At 38.5% G+C, this 24,887-nt stretch overlaps 2 protein-coding genes across 3 annotated transcripts in view; one reads left to right on the top strand and one right to left on the bottom strand.

The window, feature by feature from the left end:
* Positions 1-15,537, bottom strand: part of DCAF17 (DDB1 and CUL4 associated factor 17) — a 48,273-nt gene extending 32,736 nt beyond the window's left edge. Inside the window, exon 1 of the mRNA XM_010843847.1 lies at positions 15,430-15,537. Within this exon, the coding sequence (XP_010842149.1) occupies positions 15,430-15,537 (108 nt within the window). The remainder of the gene's footprint in view (positions 1-15,429) is intronic.
* The window catches only part of METTL8 (methyltransferase like 8), an 85,326-nt gene that overhangs the window by 4,966 nt on the left and 55,473 nt on the right, over positions 1-24,887 (top strand). Inside the window, exon 1 of one of the 2 annotated variants that reach the window (XM_010843807.1) lies at positions 3,870-4,661. The exons of the other annotated variant lie outside the window; for it this stretch is intronic. The gene's annotated coding sequence lies outside the window, so the exon portion shown is untranslated. Of the gene's footprint in view, positions 1-3,869; positions 4,662-24,887 lie in introns of those variants that run through there. 2 annotated transcript variants of the gene reach the window in all.

The raw sequence follows: 24,887 nt of genomic DNA, 5'->3' as shown, positions 1-24,887 counted from the left end.
CAAAAAAAAAAAAAAAAAAAAGGAAAGCAGGGAAATAGTAGATGTGCTGTCAATGAAGGAAACAAAGATTTTATTAAATTAACACATTAACATTGTAGACATTAATGCTGGAGAATGTTAGGATCTGTTCTATGGCTGGGGCATGTGGGAAGAGAGGAGTAAAATCAGGCCAGAAATAGGCAGGGGTCAGAGCTTGTTGGTCCATGGCAGTGTGATGGAAAAAAATTTCTGTAGAGTGATGTGACATTCCCTTTAAGAGAGAGTTGCATAGAGCATCAGGGCAAGAGTGAAGCAGACCAGTTAGCAGGTTAATTGTGTAGTTTGGGTGAGAGTTTTTTTTTGGAAATTTCTTTTGAAATTAATTGAGGCTTTTTTAACTGTAAATTTGGTTCTTTTATTTTTCTCTGTATATTTTAATGATATGTAGTATCATTAAATGTACATTTAATGATGTACTACATTGTAGTACAAATATGTAGTACATTCATTCATATGCAAAATCCAGAAAGATTTAGGTTTAAAGGATTGGTAGTAAAGTTTGCAAGCTATTTATTTTAAAAATTTTACTTATTAAAAAGAATATGTATAGCTAACATGGCATAACATATAAATAATAAATAAAATGAATACCTAGATAGCTATCATTAACCTTAATAAAACAGAACATTACCTAAAATTTTGACATCTATGTGCCAATCCTGGTTGTTGGATCCCTCTTTTCTCTTAATATAAATAAAACATTAAGGTTTGAATGTTTTTGAGCATCATGTAAATTGAATCATAGTGCATATATGTACTCTTATACAGGTTGTCTTTTTTTTTCTTCAACATTATACTTGACAAAGTACCTGTGGGTTAATTTCATTTATTTTTACTATTATATAGTAGTTAATTGTGTGAATTTTCTACAGTTTATTTATCCATTTTCTACTGACTGGGCTTTTGTTTCTTTTGGGCTTTTTGTTCCTAGAAAAGTGCTGCTATAGACCTTAAACCTGTTTTTTGGTCCACACATTAAAGGTGTTCATTTTCTATTGCTACGTAGCAAATTACCCCAAACTAAGCACCTTAACTAACACCCATTTATTGTCTGTTTTTTTTTTTAATAACACTGATAACTACTTGTCAGTATCATTTATCGAAGGGGGTCCTCATTTCTTTACAAATCTGTAGTGCTAACTCTGTTTATCAGGTTTACATTCATAGTCAATTTCTAGGCTCTATTTTCTGGTCTGTTTTTCTATCCCCAGGTTAATGAATACCTGAACACTTTTATAATAAGGCTTTCAAGCTAGTAGAGCAAGACCTCTATTGCTTTTCTTTAGGAGGGTGTTACTTTTCTTTCTTTTCTTTTTTTTTTTACCATTTGCACTTGCCCTTTCATATACATTTTTAAATCCATTTAAGTTCTACGGAAACCTTATAGAAATTTTGGTTGGGATGATATTAAATCCACCTGTCAGTTTGAGGAGAACTGACATCTTTACCATATATCAAATTATCCTATCTCTGAAAACAGTATATCTCTCCATTTATTTGGATCTTTTTTAGTGTCTTAGCTCACTTCGTAAAGAATCCACCTGCAGTGCAGGATACCCCTGTTTGATTCCTGGGTCGGGAGGATCCCCTGGATGAAGGGATGGGCTACCCACTCCAACATTTTTGGGCTTCCCTTGTGGCTTAGCTGGTAAAGAATCTGCCCACGATGTGGGAGACCTGGGTTTGATCCCTGGGTTGGGAAGATCCCCTGGAGAAGGGAAAGGCTACCTACTCCAGTATTCTGGCCTGGAGAATTGCTTGGACTGTATAGTCCATGGGGTCACAAAGAGTTGGACACCACTGAGTGACTTTCACTAATGAAATTTTATAATATTTTTTTACTGAATTGCATAATTTGCAACTTTCTAAGTACAGTGTATTTTTGGTCAGTGTTATAAATGGTATATTTTTAAGTTTAGATTTTCTAACTAAATTTTTGATAGTATATAAACATGCAGTTGTCTGTATATTGATCTTATATTTAGCAACATTGTTCTTCTATATTGATCTTTTGCTTGCCAATATTTATCTTTAATAGCAATAATTGTCATTTGTAAGGTTTGGGGGATTTTTCTACATAGCCAATCATGTCTTCTGGAAACTGTGACAGTTTTGTTACTTCCTTCTCAATTCTTTTACCTTCTTTCCTCTTTTTTTTCTTTTTTTTGCTGTGTTGGCCAGGACCTACAGTGCAGTGTTGAGTAGAACCAGTGATAGTGGACCTCCTTGTCTTATTCATGTTTATAAATGGAATACTTTTAATATTTCACCATTAAGGATGACATCATACGGTTTTGATAGGTGCCTTTTGTTAGGTTAATGAAATTCTCATCCATTCCATATTTGCTAAAAGTCTTGTTCATTTTTTTAAAAATATGAATGCGTATTGAATTTTGTCAAAAACTTTCTCTGTAATTGCTGAGGTGATATAGTTTTTTCCTTTAGTCTGATAATGTGATAATTACATGAATACATTTTCTAATGTCAAACCAAACTTGGATTTAGATAAGTGTTTGTGATGTATTTTGTTTTTTAAAAACTGTGGGAGTTGGGCAACTACTGGCTTCATTACTCGCTCGGCTCCTTGGACCTTTGCTGGCTCTGAGGGTTTCTCTTTCTATCTAGCTGGTTTACTGGTGTATTTAAAGTACTTGTCCAGCCTTTTAGGAATATTTTATAGCAGAAAGATTTTGGAGGTATCAGGTTCACCAAATTACCAGAACTAGAATTCCACTTCCTCATATTTTTAGTGTAAAAAGCTTCCATTAATGTGAAATGTGATCACCTACCACCGTTTCAGTCTTCTCTTCTTGTCTCTGTGCATAATCATGCCCTCCTTGCTGAAAACAAGGACGTAGAGTTGTACGGTAGAAAGCCTCACAGAAGGGTCAGAAGGCACGAGTTGCAGCACCAGCAGCATCAGTTGCTGAAAGCTTGACGAAGCCACTTACTCTCTCTGAATTTCCTTCAATCATCTGCTAAGTGGAAACAGGATTGGAATGAGAATCACATAAATTTATAAATATGAACACATTGTTATGGAGAGTTTAGGGAGGAGAAAGTTTTGATTAAGTAGCACAGAGGATTTTTTTAGGGTGGAGATTTCGTATGGTACTGTAATGGTGGATACATAACACTATGTATTTCTTTTTTTCCAGTTGTGCTGCACATGGCTGGCAGGATCTTAGTTCCTCGACTAGGAATTGAACCTGTGCCCCCTGCAGTGGGAGTGTGGAGTCTCAACTAGTGGACTGCCAGGGAAGTCCCACACTATGCATTTAGTAAAACTCATATAGCTTAACAGTGGGCTTCCCTGGTAGCTCAGCATTACTGAATACACCTGCCACTGCAGGAGATGCAGGTTCGATCCCTGGGTTGGAAAGATCTCTTAGAGAGGGAAATGGCTACCCACTCCAGTGTTCTTGCCTGGAGAATTCCACGGACAGAGGAGCCTGGCAGGCTACAGTCCACAGAATCACAAGAGAGTCAGACATGACTTAGCAATTAAACAGCAACAACAACATAGTTTTACAGCACAAAGAGTAAAGTTTATGCAAAATTTTAAAAACAAGAGGAAGAGGGGGTTCCAGAATATAATGCAGATTGAGACAAAATAATCTAACTGTATTACAAAAGTATGCAGTGGCCTACTGAAAGGGGTCCGGGAAAGGTGCTGACCTAAGTAACTTTGATACTGTGAGACTAAAAGCAGTAGGAACTGTCCTCTAGTAGTACTGTCCTCTAGTCGATAAAAGTTTCCCACCGATATGGGTTAATAATTCTGTTCCTATGTGTACTGGAATTGAACAATTAATAATTGGTGGATGATGGCTGCCAGATTTCTTACTGTTGGTGTGGGCGATTAGAGACAACCAAGAGTGGAAGGCTAGTATGATCAGGTGGTAATGGATTAGAGTCGGAGACATAAGTATAAGCTCTAGTTTAGCTTAACTGTAGATACAGATGGATATATATGGAAACATTTGTAGATAAAGATATTTGCATATGCATGGTGTGGTATACACACATATATTTCCTTGCTTTGTCAGTTGAGAGGGCCCAGAAGTGAGGACAGCTTAAGAGCAAAGGGCACACCCAGCACCCAGACCATTCTCCGATAAAAGGAACAAACACTCTGTAGAGAAAGGGCTGATTCTAGGCCTGGGTCAAGGAGTATGCAGGAGTCTGCAGCATCTTGTAGTGCCAGAAAGTAAGGAGATGCTCAAAAACACATTGATGAGAATGTGTCAAAAGGATATAGGAGGCGATTGAAAGAGGTTTTTAATGGCCACAGCAGGAAAGTTTGAACAACAAAATTAAATAGTATTGGGTTATAACCCAAAGTTTAAAAGTAAATATCTGTGAGTCCATACTGATATAAACAAGTGGTTGAATTAAATAAATGGGGAAGAAGAAACAAATCTGTGCAAAACATTTCCAAATAACTTATGTAGACACTCCACCCTTAAGAAGGTGGAGCATAACTCTCTCCTCCTTAAAGGTTGGCTGTGCATAGTAACTTCCTGCCTAAGAGTATGGTATGGAAAGTGGGGGAAGTAACTTTACAGTAGAAACCTGCCAGTCACTAACTCACCACTTTATCAAGGTTAACATCAGCAGTGGTAAGTCATGTTCATATCATGCACCCTTGATATGATGTGATAAGAATGACACTTTTTCCTCCCTAAAGCCTGTGCTGCTGCTGCTGTCACTTCAGTCATGTCCGACTCCGTGCGACCCTGTAGACGGCAGCCTACCCGGCTTCTCTGTCCCTGGGATTCTCCAGGCAAGAACAGAGGAGTGGGTTGCCATTTCCTTCTCCAATGCATGAAAGTGAAAGTGAAGTTGCTCAGTAAGTGTCCCGCTCTTCGTGCCCATAACCTCAGTCTAATCATGAGGAAAAATATCTGATGATGTTTTTCTAAAGATAACTGGGAGGCATTCTAAAGATAAACTGATCAATACTTCTCAAAACTGTCAAGGTTTTCAAAAACAAAGAAAGTGTGAGAAACTTTTAGAGCCAAAGAGGGGACTAAGGAGACCAGCTGACAAAGTGTCACGTGGTGTCGTGGATGGTAACCTGGAAGGGAAAAAGGGCTTTAGGGTGAAATGAAGGAAATCTGAATACGTTATGAACTTAAGTTCATAATTATGTATTAATATTGACTTGTTAATGGTAACAAATATACTGTACTAATATAAGATTTTAATAATAGGGGAAACTATGTCAGCTATATGGGAATTCTTTGTACTATCTGAAACTTTTCTATAAATCGAAAACCGTTCTAAAATTGAAAGTTTACTTTAAAAATGCAACAGGACTATGGTAGATACCACTGAATAGAGGCAGCATTGCTTTAGTGATTAAGAAGATGAGCTCAGGTACCAGTCTGCCTGGGTTCACATCTGAACCTGGTTACCCTAATTAACTAGAATTACTTAATCTCTATGTGCCTCAGTTTACTCATCTGTTAGATTCTTCAGAGGACTAAATGAGTTAATGTATGTAAAGCACTTAGAATAATACCATACACATTCAGCACTATATAATTGTTTGAGTACATTTATTAATATCATTACTTCTTTACTTTCCAGTTTGGGGGATTTCTGATTATAGCTGAATTTCACTGAGTATCCATCAGCATACTGAGTTTTAGCTTGGCATTCTGACAAAACAGTATTCATAGTTTTGTTTGTAAGGGGGAAATCATCAAGATGGTAAGATTCCTTATTAAAATATCCATTTCCCTTGTTAAACTGGTGTTCTTTACAAAGCACTGCCCACAGCACAAACCCCTTAGATTTAGGCTTTGGCACCTAAAATTTTGGTAATATTTGAAACAAAATGGAATGAATGTATTATAGAAACATGTTTTTAGGCCTTTTACTTCTCTGCGTAGAATACATACCAACTCTTTAGAAAACCCCTTGTAGATCAGCAGTTCAGGTAGAATAGAATTTTGAGTAGAACATAGAATTTGGAATCAGGAGACCGACTTGGAGTGTGGGTTCTTGTAGCTGTGTAATCAAGGCAGCTCATTAATCCCTTTGAGCCTCTCGTCCCATCTGTAAAACAGTGATAACAGGAATGCGTCCTGCCTTCCTCCGTAGCTTATAGAATTGTTGTAAGGATTAGGTGTGAAAATGAATGTGAGAGCTTCTGTAAGTTGTAAAACCTGTGCAAGTATTATTTGTTATAATAATCTCAGGTTTTCAACCAGAGTTCAACTCTAATGGAGCTTGATAGTCATATTAAGTGTTGGCGGTCATCTATATACCTTTACTTATTATGTAATAAACTGAAATCATTTGATTTTAAAATGCTTTAGATGGTATATTTTCTCACAGGACTTTAGTTTTTATGATGTTTTTCTTTGGTCTAACAAAGGAAGGCATTATTTTAATCTGGAGTTGTCTCTTTAAGGTGGCAGTTTGAGGATATGATTTCCAAACTCTTCGCTGAAATTGGCTATGTAGAGAACACAAAAGTGTGTCCCTGTGATTTAGGAAGTCTTCTCCTACAGAGACCTTCTTGTCCTGATGTGGAGCTGACCAGCAGAGGGTGCACAAGCTTTCCCAGAAGCTAGGCTGGGCAGACCTGACTGGAGCCATCTGTGTGATGATTAACAAGCACTACAAATGAAGAGGTTCTAGCACATCAGAAACACAGTTACCGAATGGAAAGAGACAGCCGCCATAATGTCACACAGCAATGTAGGAAGTACCTGCCCTAGTTGGTGAATAGGAAGTTTCTGGATAATTGGAATTTGACATTCTAAGTGGGTTATTTGTTTGATTGGCACCTCCTCCTGCTACTGTTTGTCATTTCAAAACTTCTCTTTCCAGGTTCTTTGCCTCACCTTCTCAGCATCTGTAATTATCTGCCTCACCCTGTCTAACAAGTTGGGGTTTTTAAAAAGTAACCTTTCCCTGGACTCCTTTGACCCTAAGGTATTTGGGTCCTGAATCCAGTCAGCTACAGCATCCTGTCAGGGTCCCTCTAACCAAACTCTTACAGAGTCCGTGGCATCTTTTTTTCCTCCATGGAAATGGGTGACCATCAGAAAATTTGTTAACTTTTTAGTGTTACCTCACTGCCCATATCATCTTTTCTCCTCTTCCTTCCCAAGAGTGGATAGTACATAGAATGTATATACTTGAAAGTGAAAGTGAAAGTTGCTCAGTTGTGTACGACTTTTTGCAACCCCATGGACTGTATAGTCCATGGAATTCTCCAGGCCAGAATAATGGAGTGGGTAGCCTTTCCCTTCTCCTAGGGATCTTCCCAGCCCAGGGATCGAACCCAGGTCTCCCGCATTGCAGGCGATTCTTTACCAGCTGAGCCCAAGAATACTGGAGTGGGTAGCCTATCCCTTCTCCAGGGGATCGTGCCGACCCAGGAAACTTACTGGGGTCTCCTGCATTGCAGGCGGATTCTTTACCAACTGAACTATGAGAGAAACCCATATATATACTTAATGGTTTTAAAAATATTTTTTTATTCTGATTATAAAAGTACTTTGAGTTTTCTTGAAAAGAATATTTAGAGACATTAGGAAAATGTAAGGATATCCTTGAGCCTTTCAATCAGAGGGAACTCCTGTTAACCCTTCCAGACTTTTTCTGTGCATACATATGTGTATGTATTGGGGGGTGTGTGTGTATACATATATATACACACACACATTGATTAACATATATATATTAATTTTTAAAGAGATATACCATAGGTACTCTTTTGTACCTTTTTAGCCCTACCTAATAAGTCATGTACTTCTTTCTATATCAACAAATTTAGGTTTTTACCAACATTTTAAGTACATAGGTCAGCCCTCTAAAGATGAGTATTTGGATTGTTTGCAACTTTGCACTATAATGCTGTGATAAATCCTTAATATATTCTTCTGATTATATTCTTAAGAATTATATTAAAAAATATATTTCTAGAAGTAGAGTGTCTATTAGATTTCTTATTTAAAAATGTTCACGTGTTGCCACAGTTCCCTCAGGAAAGGTCTCTTGGTGCAGTCTCCCTGACAGTGTTTGAGGATGCTTTTTACTGCACACTACTTATCACAACATTTCACCTTTTCCAGAATGATAGTGAATAACCCATTGCACCATTTTTAAAAAATTGGTGGACTTAAATTAATCTAAGGCAGTAGTTCTCAAGTTTTTTGGTCACAGGACCCCTTGACACTCTGAAAAATTATAGAGGACCTCCAAGAGCTTTTGTTTATGTGGATCATGGTTATCCTTATTTACTGTATTAGAAATTAAACCTAAGAAAAATGTGAACATTTAAGTCATTTTAAAATAGCAATAATAAGCCTGTTACACATTAGCATGAATACCCTTTTTATTAAAAGTACCTATATTTTTCAAAAGAAAAAAATTAGAAGAGTAGCATGGTTTTATATTTTTGCAAATCTTAACGTATGGCTTAAAAGAAGATGATTAGATTCTTATATTTGCTTTTGCATTAAGTCTGTTATGATATGTTGTTCTGGTTGATATATATGAAGAAAATCTGATCTCACACAGATCTATAATTTTCTAGTTAAGAAAGGAGTGCTTGAATAGTCTATTCAGATAAGTGTGAAGAATCTCCCTTGATCCTATACTGATCCCAGTAAGTGGTAGTTTCTTAAATGTTAATTTCAATATAATATTTGAAATCATACCCATGCATTTTTTTAATACTCTGTTACATTAAAATCCATGGTCTACCTTGCACTTTGGATCTGCATGTTTTTGTGACATCATATGTTGGCCATCTGGAAAATACTGGTTCACTGTGTTGTGCAGGTCTTCCAAATGTTGACATGTTTCATTATACAATATCAAAAATACTTTATTCTCATAAGAGCAGTGTTTTAAGTGTCAGTAAGCTCTTAAGCTCACAGTGGTGGACATAGGGTTTACAAAATTCTAATTTTTGCTTGAAAGTTTGAATTTTATCAGTGGCAACAAATGCTGTCCATTGTTTTCTTGACAGGTTACTTTGTTTCTGAGAAAATGCCAAAGTAAAAATGGTGTTCCATGAAAACAGTCTTTATTGCTTCATCAAGGATACGCTTAAGTAAAATTGGCCTTTTGGGTTTTTTTCTTCAAATGTATGGTTGGTGAAGAAGGCATGAAAGTGAAAGTGAAGTCGCTCAGTCGTGTCCGACTCTTTTCGACCCCATGAATTGTAGCCCACCAGGCTCCTCCATCCATGGGATTTTCCAGGCAAGAGTACTGGAGTGGGTTGCCATTTCTGTCTCCAGGGGATCTTCCCAACCCAGGGATGCCCTCCCCTAAAGTTTGGTGCTATTCCCTTGATTCTGACCAAGGTACTAGAAGTTTTATCTCATTGCCTATACACCATTAGTGCAAATGTCACCACAGTAAAAAGTGCAAATAACATGTTGATGGTATTATGAAAATATTTCCGACTTTTTGCAGACCCCCTTAAAGTGTCTTGGGAGTCCCTAGGGATCTGAGGACCACATTCTGAGAACCTCTGGTCTAAGATACCAGTCATAGTATCTTACCTGAGACTGGTTTAGAGATAGTCTGTGACCCAGTTCTGGCCAGTGAAATCTGAGAGCAAGTCTGTCTAAGAGCTTGTGAAAAAGTTTCTTCATTGCTAAAAAGAGACATAAGAAAGAGATGGTCCTTTTCTTCCTGTGGATATTGCCATGCCAGTGTGATGCCTGGAACCACTGCAACTATTTTGTAATTGACAAAGCCAACCAGCCTTAGAATGAAGGTGATGCTGTTTAGAGCAAGATGGAGAAATGAGATGAGCCTGGGTCCTTGATGATATTATAGAACTGAAGCCATACCTAGAACTTGCCGAACCTCTGGACTTACAGTTAAGAGAGAGAATATTCTCTTATTATCTGAGCCAGTTTGAATAGTGTCTTCTGTTACTTGCAGTCAAAAGCATCCCCAGAAGGTATTAATATTTATTAGTGATGAACATTTTTAAGTGTCAAAAATTAACATTTTTAGTGACCATTTGCATTTCTTTTGTGAATACTTATTGATGGTATTAGCACATTTTCTACAGAGGTCATTTTTAATTATTTTCTAAACATTCCTTACATATTAATCATATTAACACATTGTAACATTTTATATTTATATCCACAAATGTCTTGCATAGTATGTTATTCTTATAAGCAATCAATTAGTCTTTTTTCTTTTACACTTTATGTTGGCTTTGGTGTCATGTTTAAAAGAGTCTTTTCTACCCTACTTTTTAGTAAGTATTCACATATATTTTTTCTAGGTCTATTAAAAAGTATTTTTACATTGAACACTCTAATTCATCTGGAATTGATTTTGGTATTGATGGAGTAAGGATATAACTTTATTTTTTCTAAATGTGTGGGTGTGTGTGTTAGTCACTCAGTTGTGTCTGACTTTTTGTGATCCCATGGACTGTAGCCCACCAGTCTCCTCTGTCCATGGGGTTTCCTAGGCAAGGATACTGAAGTAGGTAGCCATTTGCTTCTCCAAAGGATCTTCCTGATTCAGTCCCTTAGTCTCCTGAACTGCAAGCAGATTCTTTACCATCTGAGTCACCAGGGAAGCCCAGGTAGCCCCTTTTCTTAATGTACTTTTTTGAATAGTCCAACCTTAACCTACTGATTTGAAATACTAGCTTTATTAGAAATGGAATTCTTGTATATAGGGAGAGGGAAGCCTGGCGTTCTGCAGTCCGTGGGGTCTCAAAGAGTCAGATGTGACTTGGCAACTGAACAACAAATTCTGACTAATTTTTGGACTTTCTGTTCTCTTCCAGTGCTTTGACTGTGTATCCTGGCACTATAGACATGGCCAGGACATTTTGCTTTGTAGAGTTTTGTAATGTCTGAAAGGACAAGGACTCCTCCCATCCTCCCTAACCCTACCCCACTACAATCAACAACACTCATTTTCCCTCCAGTATTTTCCTGATTCTTCCTATGTGTCTGTTCTTCGAGATGAAGTTTAAATTGTTTGTTCAGGTTCCCCAAACATTTTTGGAACGTTGATTGGAATTACTTTAATTTTGACCAGAATTTACATTTTTCACAATATTGAGTATTCAGTTCCAAAACCCACTGTCTTCCTATTAATTATCTTCCATGCCCCTCTGTAGAGTTGTATAACTTTCTTCTTATCAGTCCTGTACATTTCTGGATAAATTTATTCCTAGATATTTCATATTTTTTTGTTACAATCGGAAGAAGGATCTTTTCCCCTGTATATTTTGTTTTGATTATCAATTTTAAAAAACCCTAAATCTAGCTCAACATTTCCAGATAGTTTTGGCTTCTCAAAACAGAATAAACAGAAAGGATACTATCATTTGTGGTAGTATAGTGTGGACTATGTGATTTATGAGGTATGACTGTTGAAGACTGTTTAAGGGAACAGAACTTCCCAGAAACTATATGCTAATGAATATGATCCTTCCAAGCTGGTTATGGTGGAAATCTATACATTTATGACAACAAGAACAATTTACTCTAAAGACAACAAAGGATATATATTCTTTAAAAAAAAATTACCACCACTGAAAAGATGAAAAAGAATTAATTAGCTTGCTATGAGGACGTTATCTGAAAATAATGTTTCAAAGATATTTTACTGTTATTGGAATAAATAGTAATCTCTTAACATGATTTATTTGAAAGGACAACCTTTATTTTGATGTAGAGGTGTAATTTTTAGTTAAGCAACATAACTTTGTAGATATGCCTTATGTTATCAGGTGTCAGAGATGGTTGACAGGTTTTATGTGTTTGCTGTTGTCGTTGTTGTAAAAGAATCATTTAATCAGTTTTTCTGTATTAAATAAGATTCCGTTGCCCCAGGCATTATGGATTGGCAATGTTTCAGCTGTTTGGGAAAATGGAATTTGGAATTTGCCAGTTTCCTAAGATCATTTAAAATAAACAAATTTCTTTTCATCTACATTATGGATTTCAAAAGCATGTGTAGTCTAACCTAGTATCTTAATCATCAATTAAAATGCTTCTGTAGAAAATGTGATTCTGAGCTCATAACATCTGACTTGTAGATGGTCTAAGAAATAAGACCTTTTGTATATTGAAGATTACTGAGGTTTCTCTACATGTTGTGGTCCTTGAAAGTTAAGACCATAATTAACATTCTCAATTATTCTTAAGCAACTTGCTGTGGCATTATTATTCATGGGCTATTTGTTTTAATAATTCTTAAGTGTATTGTTTTTTTTGTTTTTTTGGCTGCACCCTGCTGGCATGTGGGATCTTACTTCCCTGACCAGGGATCAAACCCACACCCCCTGCATTGACAGCATGGAATCTTAATCATTGACCTGCCAGAGAAGTCCCTGTATTGATGTTTTTGTTTATATGTAATTTCTTGGAATAAGTTTATTATATGTTAAGTAAAGAATGCCTGTATTCTTTTTTTTTGCCTTTGGGTGGGTGAGGAGTCTGGCTCTAGGTTGGAATTGGATGTGTGATCTTTCAGACCTGACTGTAAGCAATTATAAGTCTTTTCCTGCAAGGCCTCATTGAAAGAATTGGTACATACCAGTGTGCACACCAGAATCAGTACACAACCAGTGCATTGCCATTTTCTGGAGGGATTTCAGTCAAGACCTCCTTCCCTCTGTCCCGGGACTCACCTCCTGTGTGTGGCCATTGTCTTACGTACATCTGCATTCTGATAAAGTTGATTCATATATGGGGACTCACGAAATGGATGTTGCTTCAGTGGCCTAGTTAAGGTCACGTTTCTAAACCTTAGTCAGCCAACACTTATAGGAAACACCTGTTGAGGAAACTTAACATACTCCAATCACAATCCTCCAACCTAATTTTAGCTTGCCGACAAAGGTCCCTCGAGTCAAAGCTATGGTTTTTCCAGTAGTCATGTATGGATGTGAGAGCTGGACTATAAAGAAAGCTGAAAGCCAAAGAATTGATGCTTTTGAACTGTAGTGTTGGAGAAGACTCTTGAGAGTCCCTTGGACAGCACGGAGATCAAACCAGTCAATCCTAAAAGAAATCAGTCCTGAATATTGTTTGGAAGGACTAATGCTGAAGCCGAATACTTTGGCCACCTGATTCAAAGAACGGATTCATTGGAAAAGACCCTGATGCTGGGCAAGGTTGAAGGCAGGAGGAGAAGGGGACGACAGAGGATGAGATGGTTGGATGGCATCACCAACTCGATGGACATGAGTTTGAGCAAGCTCCAGGAGTTGGTGATGGACAGGGAAGCCTGATGTGCTGCAGTCCATGGGGTCGCAAAGAGTCAGACACGGCTGAGTGAACTGAACTGAATTGAATTTTAGCTAGCTTGCTGTACACTAGAAAACAGGCCCTGCTAGCCTTATAACAAAATCCCTGACCTCCTGGGCAATCATGCCCTGTTTCCATATTGCCTCTTCTAACGTACTATAAAACCAGCCCTTCCCCAGAACAACTTGGGAAGAGTGCTCCACTGCTTGTGAGACACCGTACCCCCCAATCCATGTATGATTTTCCCTTGAAAAAAGACATCAATCTCATTACTGAATTGTTTTAGTTTTTTTCATTTGACAATTCCTAGACCAGATGCCTGCATTCAGAGGACTCCTTAGTGGGAGCCTCAGAGGAGACACTTTGGCTCTTTCCCTCTTCCTAACCCACCCCCTCACTGTCCATGGGCCCATAAAAAGGCATTAGTCTGTTTTTCAGGGGTCCTGGGCAGTGAGACAGTTTTTCCCATCGTGTTACATCCACTTGATCCTTCCCTAATGCCATTCCACTAGGAGAATGGAACACTGGGAAGGAAGCTAGGGCCTCTTTTTCCTCTTGCTTGCATTGTTATGGTAAGTAAAAGGCTTGATTGCTACTTTCCGTTGGTCTTTTTGTCCTAATGGATCACCTCAATACCTTGACTGCTTCACAGTGGGAAGTGGGAATGGTGTTCGTAATTCGTTAATTTGTTATTTTTTCTTTCCTTTTCAGGCTTTAAGGGTTGCCCATTAGAAATGTTTCTGGAATTCACTGAATAGTAATTTGACTTTACATTTGTGAAACACATTGTAGTTTTTACTGTTCTTTGTATAAACTTTGTGACTTAGGAATTGTCTCCATCTTACAAATGAGCCTTAGGCAAAGTATGTGACTTTCCCCAAAATCATAATTAATGGATTCACTGGACCATAGTTTAAATTTGAGGCTTATTCTTTTCTCAGTTCAACACTTTCTACTCTACTACCCCACTTCCCTATGGCTAGCTTCCCTCATAGCTCAGTTGGTAAAGAATCTGCCTGGAATGCAGGAGACCTGGGGGTTCGATTCCTGGGTCGGGAAGCCCCTGGAGAAGGAACTGGCAACCCACTCCAGTATTCTTGCTTAGAGAATCCCAATAGACAGAGGAGGCTGGCAGGCTACAGTCCACGGGGTCGCAAGAGTCGGACACGACTTAGCGACTAAACCACCACCACCCCACTTCACTGGTAAATTAGTCTTTCACTTTCTTGGGAAGTTGGGGATACTTTAGGGCTGTATAGTAAGCATAGTGGAAGACTTGACCCTCTAGTATTCATAAAGCTGTATGGAGATTGTAAGAAGAGCCAGACTAATGGTAGCAACAGCAATATCAACTATTGAGCACTTACCATGCACCCAGCAGTGTGCTACATAAATGCTAGGTACATCACCTCCTATGTTGTTACTTAGTTGCTGAGTCGTGTGCAACTCTTTCCCGACCCCATGGACTGTAGCCTGCCAGGCTCCTCTGTCCATGGGATTTCCCAGGCAAGAATACTGGAATGGGTTGCCATTTACTTTTCCAATTGATTAACCTTCTCATATTTTGCAGTAAACTTATTAGTCACATGTTACTGAGGAAATTGAGGTTAACAAAATTAAGTATCCTGTCAGAGGTTATGTGGTAGTAAGTGTCAGAGCCTGGATTCAACTTAATCCAAACCCTTTTTCTCATCATCTGAAATTGTTTTCAAAGGAGAATTGAGGTGATTCTGCCCGACTTGGAGCATTTCTGTTGTTAAGGAGAAGTGGGAGAAGAATTTTCTGTAACAGAATCTTCTAATACTATATTACTCAGTGTTGAAAATACATAAACCTCCATTTAAAGGAAAAATATTCTCCCTGAGTTGAGGTCTTGCATAAATCTGGATATAAGTTCCTTGTGCAGAGCTCGTATTCAACTATAAAGTCAAAATAAGCACAGATACAACCACAAAGCCAATAAAATTCAAATTAGCAACATTTTAATGTGACTGCTGATGTTTTACAGAACTAAATTGCAGCTCTCATTATAAACAAGGTACTGACCACCACCACATAGGCTCTCTTGACTTCAGCCTGTCTGTACGGTGTGCGCTCTGTATCTTCTTAATTCCCTTACCACTTGTCTCAATTCTGAATACTGTAGAATCTTTTTACAGTGTGCCGTGTACTCAGATGCATCATTTCCATCTGTGTTGCTTGTTGCAACAAGATCATAAATGCACATATAGGCCCTGAAATCAAGTAGCTTTTACACATTTGCTTGTATTGATTTTATTTTTGGGTTATCATAATACACAATTAAAAAAATTGTCATAGCATCTTAGATGTGTCTAGTGGGGATTGATCTTGAGGAGCAAAGGATGGAGATTTGTTATAATGACCTGCTAAATATTAAAATGAGGTAGTGGATGGGAGTCTGTATTTCAGCTTTTTGTCCATGCTAAAAAGTTTTTTTTCCCCTAGGTGTTCATGACCTTGTGGTTCTCCCACACTATAAGAATCTCTCATTCAAAGCAATATTTCCATCTCCTCATTACAGTGTTACTGTTTTTGTTACTAGGTGGTATCGGTTAACAGACTCAGAAGGCCTAATTACTAACCAGGACCTTCTGTCTGTCTTTGCTTCCCCTTGTTTCCCGTTCAACCCAGACTTCAGCCACATCTAGTCCTTCTTCCTCTCTCCTCTTTATTTTTAAATTTGCAGTCATTTTGGACTTACTTTATGGTCCTCAGTTATAATCTCCCTCAATACCACATCCTAAATCACCACTGCTTTCTGTACTACCAGCTTAGACAGGCCATAATATAGGTAAAACTGAATATTTTCCCTCAGACCACCTGGTGGTAGAGGAAATAACAACTGCTCTATTATTTCGGTTACTTTTGGTTGGAGATAACAGAAAATTCAGACTGCCCTAAACAATTAAGGGAATATATTGGCTCAATAACTGAAAAAGCCAGATGTGGGACTGGCTTCAAATGAAACTTACTCTAACTAACAGTGGGACCTAACTTTTTTCAATTTTCCCAGTTTTCCTTCTTCAGAGTTGGCTTCATCCTAAATTTGTACCATGCCATCATCGTTAGGCCACATAGCTTCAAGATAGCTTTTGTTATCTACTGAATTGTGTCCCCTCCCCCCAAAATCAGATGTTGAAGATCCACACCCGCCATGTGACTCTATTTGGAGAAAGGGCCTTTACAGAGGAAATAAAAGTTGAGGTCATAAGGGTAGAGCCCTAATCCAGTAGAACCCTGTCCTTGTAAGAAGACTCGAGATATCTGAAATCTCTCCACAAGTGTGCAAAATGGAAGGCCATGTAAGGACACAGCAAAAAAACAGCAAGACACAGGATCGCACCAGAAATCAACCCTGATGCCACCTTGATCTTGGACTTCTAGCTTCTAGAACTGTGAGAAAGTGAATTTCTGTTGTTTAAACCAATCAGTCTGGTATTTTTTTAAGGCAGCCTGAGCTGACTAATACAGCTTTCAAGAGCTCCAGGGCTTCATGCTTCCTCTTTTATGTGTAATAGGTATGAGAAATCATCTTTGTCCCAAAAGCTCTAGAACTAGACCTAAAAGATGCACTCTGTTGGCCAGACTTAGTCTACATCTGAACCAGCCTCAATGCCCCCAAATTTGGAATGTACTGATTGGCTTAGTGTAGGTTGTGCAATGCATCTCTGGCTTTGATAGGTCCACTGTGGCTTCTCTGCAAACTCATAGATCCAGGTCCGTGAGCTCTTGCCAAGTCCATGAGCTCTTGGAATTGGGGAGTGAGTACTCAGGAGGCAGACAATAAATCATCATAATTTGAGTGGAGACTTCATATGGCCCAGTTATGTTGCTGACATCCTTTACTCGAGTGTTGTTAGTTTCCTTTCTCTCTCTCTTTTTTTTTTTCCTGTTCCTTCTTTTCTCAAGTCCCATACCTTGTAGCCTCTTACTTCACAGAGAAGAGAGCTTTGGGAAAGGGCACTCTTAACAATCTGCCTTTCCACTACAAACACCTGTTCTCACTCATCAGAAGATGAGAATGTGCTTGACACCTTACATGGGTAGCTTGTTTTCTGTGTACTTCCCCTCCCTGCCTCCCGCTTCTTGAAACTTGTTTGTTAGCAATTCATCTCTTTCCAGTATCTTCCAGTCTGTTTTATTTCAAACATTGGATAATTTTTCTCTCATCCTACTAAGATACTTGGGATTCTTTGTGTCTTAACAGATATTCTTCTATCTGCTTCCATTGTTTATTCAGGTTTTTAAAAACTTTTTACCTAATATCCTTCTTTGTCATAGGATCCCATTGAAGATACATTACATTTAGTCATCATGTCTCTTCAGACAGCTTGTGGCTCTGGCAGTTTCTCAGATTCAACTTGTTTTCGATGACCGTGACAGCTTGGGGGAATATGGTCAGGTATTTGGTACAGTGTTCCTCAATTGAGCTTTGTCTGATGTTTTTCTCAGATTAGATTGGAGGCAAAGTGCTGTTCTCATCATATAATGTGAAGAATGTGTGTGTGCTAAGTCACTTCAATCACGTCTGACTCTTTGAGACGCTATGGCCTGTAGCCTGCCAGGCTCCTTCCTCTGCCCATGGCATTCTTCAGGCAAGAATACTGAAGTGGGTTGCCATGCCCTTTCCCAGGGGATCTTCCCAACCCAGAGATCAAACTTCTGCATTGGCAGGCGGGTTCTTTCCCACTAGCGCCACCGGGGAAGCCCCATATGAAGAATATATATATATATATATATCTATATACACACACACACTATCAACCTGACTTATTGTTGGTGTTAACTTTGATCACCTGACTGAGGTCGTGGTTGTCAAGTTTCTCCACTGCAGAGTTATTCCCCCACATCCCACACTGCTTTTTAGAGGAGGTAACTATGCATAGCCCACATTTAAGGAATGAGGAGTTACGTTCCACCTCCTTGAGAGTGGAATGTCTACATCAATTATTTTGAAAGTCTTGGAAGGTTTTTCTCTTCTTCCCCATTTACTTATTCATTTATTCAACCATTTCTATCAATATGAACACACGGGTATTTATTTTAAACCTTGGGTTATAAGCCAAAATTATTTCGTTGCTCAAAAATATTTCAGCTTTGGCCGTTGGGAGCACCTTCAGGTGGCTTGTGTGTCCCTTTGACACATCCTTTTTGTTGTGGGTTGTTTTTTTGTTTGTGTTTGAGCATTTCATTACTTTCTGGCACCATGCTACAGGCTCATTTTATATATTCCCTGCCCCAATCCCAGCATCAGCTATTTTCTCCAAGGAGCTCTGATTCCTTTTATTAGAGAATGGTATTAGAAACCAAGATCTGGGTCCCTGGTGTGGTTGTTGCTTCAGAACTAGCAGAATAAGGAAATATATGTGCTAACCCATGTTTATACACAAATCTCCAAATAGTTCTGTATGTAACATCTGTATTTAGATTAACCTAAATATGAATTCATACTGATGACTCCCAATTCTAATTCATCTCCATGTGAATTATTCTAGTTTTCTCCCCTCACTTATCTGTAACCTTTCACTCCTGGTGAGAAACCTGGTTCCTACCATCTATTTCTTAATAGTTCAGTTCCAGTATATTTGTATTGTAGCTTCTTCATACTGCCCTTAGTGTAACAGGTTCAACTCATTTCCAGACTGACTTAGCATCTCTTTTCAAATTATTTTGATTCCCTAAATATGTAATACTGTTGCAGGAAGGGGGACCCCTTCCAGGGCCCGAAACTGGGCTCTTGTCTAACACTCGGAAGTGAATTGTCTGAGGAGACACATGTGCTGACAAAGCAAGAGATTTTACCGGGAAAGGGCACCCGGGTGGAGAACAGTAGAGTCAGGGAACCCAGGAGAACTGCTCTGCCGCGTGGCTCACAGTCTCGGGTTTTATGGTGATGGGATTAGTTTCCGGGTGGTCTTTGGTCAATCATTCTAATTCAGAGTCTTTCCTGGTGGTGCACGCATCACTCAGCCGAGAGGATGCTAGCGAGAGGGATTCTGGGAAGTGGACAGACACGCGGTGTCTCCTTTTGACCTTTCCCAAACTCTTCCGGTTGGTGGTGGCTTATTAGTTCCGTATTCCTGATCAGGCTCTCCTCTCATAAAACAACTCATGCAAATGGATACTATGGTGCCTGGCCAGGGTGGGCGGTTTCAGTCAGTGTGCTTCCCCTAACAACTCCCCCCTGAGAGGCTTTATATTTAAGATATTTTTTGGGAATTGGGGCAGAAGTCTCTTTTTCCTGTAACTTTTTTCTGCTGTGTATGGGCGTAGGCCTGTCTAGCAGAGCAGAAGTCTTTCTCTACCTGATCTAAGTTGGGGTGTTCTACATTTGAAACCAGCTTTTACCCTTGTATTAACAGCAATTTAGTTTGAAGCTGTTGGCTCTTCTCAGATATGAAATAGAAAGGGGCCAAACAGGAAACCTAACAGGATGCTCATCACTGGTCCCCAGAAAGAGGAGGCAACATTTGGGGTGAGGGCTGCAGGGTTTGTGATTTTTTTTTTTTTTGATTGGTTGGTGGTGAAGCAACAGAGCTATGTTCTAGGAATCTTGTGTTCAGTCTGAGGTTACCATCTTTCACGTGGGTGGGGGCTCTAGTTTTGTAGAACTCAAAGACATTGTTATGTATATTTTTTTGTGTAGGAACCAGGACCCTGTCTCAAGGCTGTACCACCATTTGATTGTTTTTCTTCTGTTTTTGTATCCCCTCTCTTCTCTGATTAGCAATTGTTTGAATCCACCCTTTGGAACTCAGGGAAGGTGAAGGAGGCTGAATGTAGTCTATATCTTATAGATAAGAAATGGAGAACACAGAACAGATCTCTACTCCAGAGCCCCACAGAGTCTTGTTCAGTTTTAATTTAGGGAACTAGGCAACTATGACTGTGATAACTTCCTGTCAAAATGGGGCATAGGACTGCCTCAGCTTGGAGAATAGACACTGAATTGGAAGTGTTTTTGAGTTCCAAGTCGTAGATCTGAGCCTTGTATGATTAAAATCTCAATCTCTTGGTCTGCCATTTTGTTGTAACAGACCCAATTAGAAGTAGCTGGAGGAGGGATAACTGGAATTTTAATAGACAAAATAAATTTAATTTTTTTTTAGAAGAATAGGCCTGAAACCCAGTCTGGACCTGGCACTTCGGGGAGACTTGTAGCCAGGTAGCGAGTTACCTAGTTTTATAAAAAGGTTGTTCAAAAAAAAAAAAAGGTTGTTCAGTTCAGTTCAGTCGCTCAGTTGTGTCTGACTCTTTGCAACCCCATGAATTGTAGCACGCCAGGCCTCCCTGTCTATCATCAACTCCCGGAGTTCACCCAAACTCATGTGCATCGAGTTGGTGATGCCATTCAGCCATCTCATCCTCTGTCGTCCCCTTCTCCTCCTGCCCCCAATCCCTCCCAGCATCAGAGTCTTTTCCAGTGAGTCAACTCTTCGCATGAGGTGGCCAAAGTACTGGAGTTTCAGCTTTAGAATCACTGCTTCCAAAGAACACCCAGGACTGATCTCCTTTAGAATAGGAAAAGGTTGTAGTTACTAGCTTTTAGCAGACATTGTTTTGAGAATGGTGGCATCTAAGCCTGACAAAACTCAGAAAACTCAAGTGTTTAGCAATATAACGTCTAATCTGAAATTACACCCATAGTGTCACCTAGTTATTTCTCAGGATGTCTGAACCATAGCTATTTTATTTTGACTTTTAATTAAAAATTTTTTTTAATAGCCAAAGCAGATGTCACCATTAATGACGTCAGTGTTTTTTTAGGTATGAGAAGATATAAGAATTGGAACTCGTAAAATCTTTTCCTGAAAAGATCTAACTATCTGAAGGCCTATTGTGCCAGTTTTTTCCAGAGCACAGAGTGCCTCATTTTTTATTTTTACCCTGAACTCTTTTTAGGGGCATTGAAAGTCACCAGTTGTAGTGGCCATGATTTAATCTTTGTAGATGTAGATGGAAAGTGTCAGTCTTTAGTTGGCAGAGCCCCCTTTTGTTCATAAACTTGACCATGATTTTGAGGGGGGCATTTTATGACCATTTTATCTCATGGTGTTGAGAATGTCCATCCTCAGGTTTGGCAGAGATTTTGTTGACAGGCCACTCAATGTGTTACTAGACTAGGCCATACAACAGTATCCAAAATTTTATGGACTACCTGTCTTATTAGCCTCTTGGTCCAGGAAAATATTCCTGCTTGTTGTTTTTTTTTCATATCTAGAGTTACACTGTTACCATTATCGATCTCATATGGGACTATATATTATTTTATTAGAGGCCTCAGACACACATTTGGCAGTGTAAGAAACAGCAATTTTGTAAAACAGGTGAAATATAAATAACATAGCCAGCAGTATTAGTAAAGTTACAAGTAAGACTTAAGAACTTTTATTAGATGTAGCCCAGTATATCTCAGCTCATCTGACTTAGTCTACTCTGTAGCATCTTTATCTTTCAGGGAAATTATATATTGGCACCACCATCTATAAGGCACATAGACCAGTTTTTTAGTGTTACTAGCTGGTAGGCTGCAGTCCATGGGGTCGCTGTGGGTTGGACACGTCTGAGCGACTTCACTTTCACTTTTCACTTTCCTGCATTGGAGAAGGAAATGGCAACCCACTCCAGTGTTCTTTCCTGGAGAATCCCAGGGACGGGGGAGCCTGGTAGGCTGCTGTCTATGGGGTCGCACAGAGTTGGACACGACTGAAGTGACTTAGCAGCAGCAGCAGACTGATTATCTTTAGTATGATTTAATTGTTTTTAACACAGAGGAGATTTTAAACCTAAATTACCATAGCCTGGTGTTATCTATATAAATCCATCTCATAATTGTGGGAGATTTTTTTTCTTTTGTTGAAACTTTTTTTTGTTGTTTTCGTTGAGTTTGAGTAATAGATAAAAGCTCAAATTTATGGCCAGAGTCAGAGCAGGCATTATTAATTGGCCTGGTGAGGGGATCTCATCTAGTAATATCACAGTGACCTGAATATGACTATAATTGTTTTTTAAGTAAATTTTTTCAGGGCTAACCAGTTAGAGTCTTGTAGTAGAGAAATTTACCAAGGTAACCCAGAACTAGACACAGGTAATTGGCCACAAACCCAACAATTGGATTGATTTTTAAAACTAGCACAGGATCAGGCCTATGATAGAAAAGTATTTGATTTATACGTAAAGGTCTAAGCAGTCAAGAAAACATTATAAATGATCATATGAATCAGGTCCAGCATCTTGGGCAAGTTGTCTACCTCTGATGTTGTCGTCCTCTCATCCTGGTGTAGTGTAGTTTTTTCTGATAAAGAAGTCTTTCTATCCAGGTTGGAGACAGTCCCTTAAATTATGTCTTTTTTTAGTCCTGGTTGCAGGTCATGAGGCATCTGATCTTTATCCAAAGATAGATTACTGAGATAAGCTTTAGAAATAAACTTAGGGTGTTCTTTAAGAATTTAATTAAATTTTACATTAATATTACATAACAGCAAAGAACTATCTAAGAAATGAGTCTTATTACATGCAGACCTCTATTAACAAACTGGGATTTAACATTTATTGAAACTTTTTTTTCTCTAAAATTATTTTTATTTTTATTAAATATAACCAAATTAAGGCTAGTTTGTTTGCAAAATAGGTCTGTTCTCACTAATTTTGATCTGATGGTTTATATAACCATAACTGATCATAGACTTTTTATTTTGTTGAAACATTTATAGAGTCTCAGACTGAACTTTTAAAATAAAACAGGGCTGGGAAACTCACACCAAAGGCTTATCAAAGATTTTGCCTAACAAATCTAAGTGAATTTTTTTTTTTTTTTAAGGTCTTAAAAATTTCTTGAGATTTTTGTATCTGTTAGTGAGATAACCTTTTTAATTTATTTGATAAACTTACTGGAAACCTAAGAGTTTTTAATTTCTGGAGGAGTAAGAGAGAAAATATAATTGTTTTGTTTGTAATGTATAATTTTACCAAAGTATTGTCATAATTAGTTTGAGAGGAAGGTTTTTCCCACTCCTGGAAAACAGAAGATTTAAACCCGTAATTTTTTTAGACAGAAACCATAAAAGTTATAAGCATATTTGCTGGTTCATTCAGTCCTTTTGTTAACTTTTGTGAAGTCATCAGGTTTTTTGTTAGAATATCAGGACATATCAGAATGTTAAGAACTCCATATAATTTTTAGGATATCTGTATTAGTAATTTTACTATATATTATGAGAGGATTTATTACTCATTTGATAATCTTTTTTATGTAATTTAACCAACCAAATAAACACAGTTTAATATCTCTCTTTGGGATGTTTTAGGGGCCCTCTGAAGCACCCCAAAGTTAGCTAGAGGTCAAAGGAACTTCAAAAGAATTCGATTCGAAGTTTTATCGAAAAGATCAATTAAAAGCATTTAGAACATTTGGTCAGATTTAGTCAGTGTTGATGGGTATATCATTTAGCTTGTTGATATGTCACAATGGGCGTAAATACTAGGCTCAAGGTCTAGTGAAAGTCAGCTCCGCCATCTTGGACCTAGTTGGCACTAACCAGTTTTTTTATGGCTGTGTCATTTCTAATAAAAATTAGATCTGATCTGATCTAATTACTCTAAGACATGTCTATATTAGATAGACATGTCTATCTAATATTCAGTATCAGGTATTTAATACTGAATATTTTTTAGTTTACATGAACCTGGAATTTATTGTTTAATTGTTTAATTTAGAATTATTTGATTTGTAAGCGCTTACCTACCTTTTTTTTAAGCCAATTAAATAGAGCTCCTTTACAAATTAACCTCAAAAATATTAACCAGAGATGAAGACATGCCAAGACATATTTAGACAGACACAGTGCAAGATCTAGCTTCATTTTTTTAAGTTTCAGATCAGATCAGATCAGTTGCTCAGTTGCTGTCCGACTCTTTGCGACCCCATGAATCCCAGCACGCCAGGCCTCCCTGTCCATCACCAACTCCCAGAGTTCACTGAGACTCACGTCCATCGAGTCAGTGATGCCATCCAGCCATCTCATCCTCTGTCGTCCCCTTCTCCTCTTGCCCCCAATCCCTCCCAGCATCAGAGTCTTTTCCAATGAGTCAACACTTCGCATGAGGTGGCCAAAGTACTGGAGTTTCAGCTTTAGCATCATTCCTTCCAAAGAAATCCCAGGGCTGATCTCCTTCAGAATGGACTGGTTGGATCTCCTTGCAGTCCAAGGGACTCTCAAGAGTCTTCTCCAACACCACAGTTCAAAAGCATCAATTCTTCAGTGCTCAGCCTTCTTCACAGTCCAACTCTCACATCCATACATGACCACAGGAAAAACCATACCCTTGACTAGATGGACCTCTGTTGGCAAAGTAATGTCTCTGCTTTGGAATATGCTATCTAGGTTGGTCATAACTTTCCTCCCAAGGAGTAAGTGTCTTAATTTCATGGCTGCAGTCACCATCTGCAGTGATTTTGGAGCCCCCCAAAATAAAGTCTGACACTGTTTCCACTGTTTCCCCATCTATTTCCCATGAAGTGGTGGGACCGGATGCCATGATCTTAGTTTTCTGAAT

Source organism: Bison bison, unplaced genomic scaffold (genome assembly GCF_000754665.1).
Source record: "Bison bison bison isolate TAMUID 2011002044 unplaced genomic scaffold, Bison_UMD1.0 scf7180017864190, whole genome shotgun sequence".
In the NCBI taxonomy this organism is placed as follows: Eukaryota; Metazoa; Chordata; class Mammalia; order Artiodactyla; family Bovidae; genus Bison; species Bison bison.
This window is presented reverse-complemented; position numbering and strand designations above follow the sequence as displayed.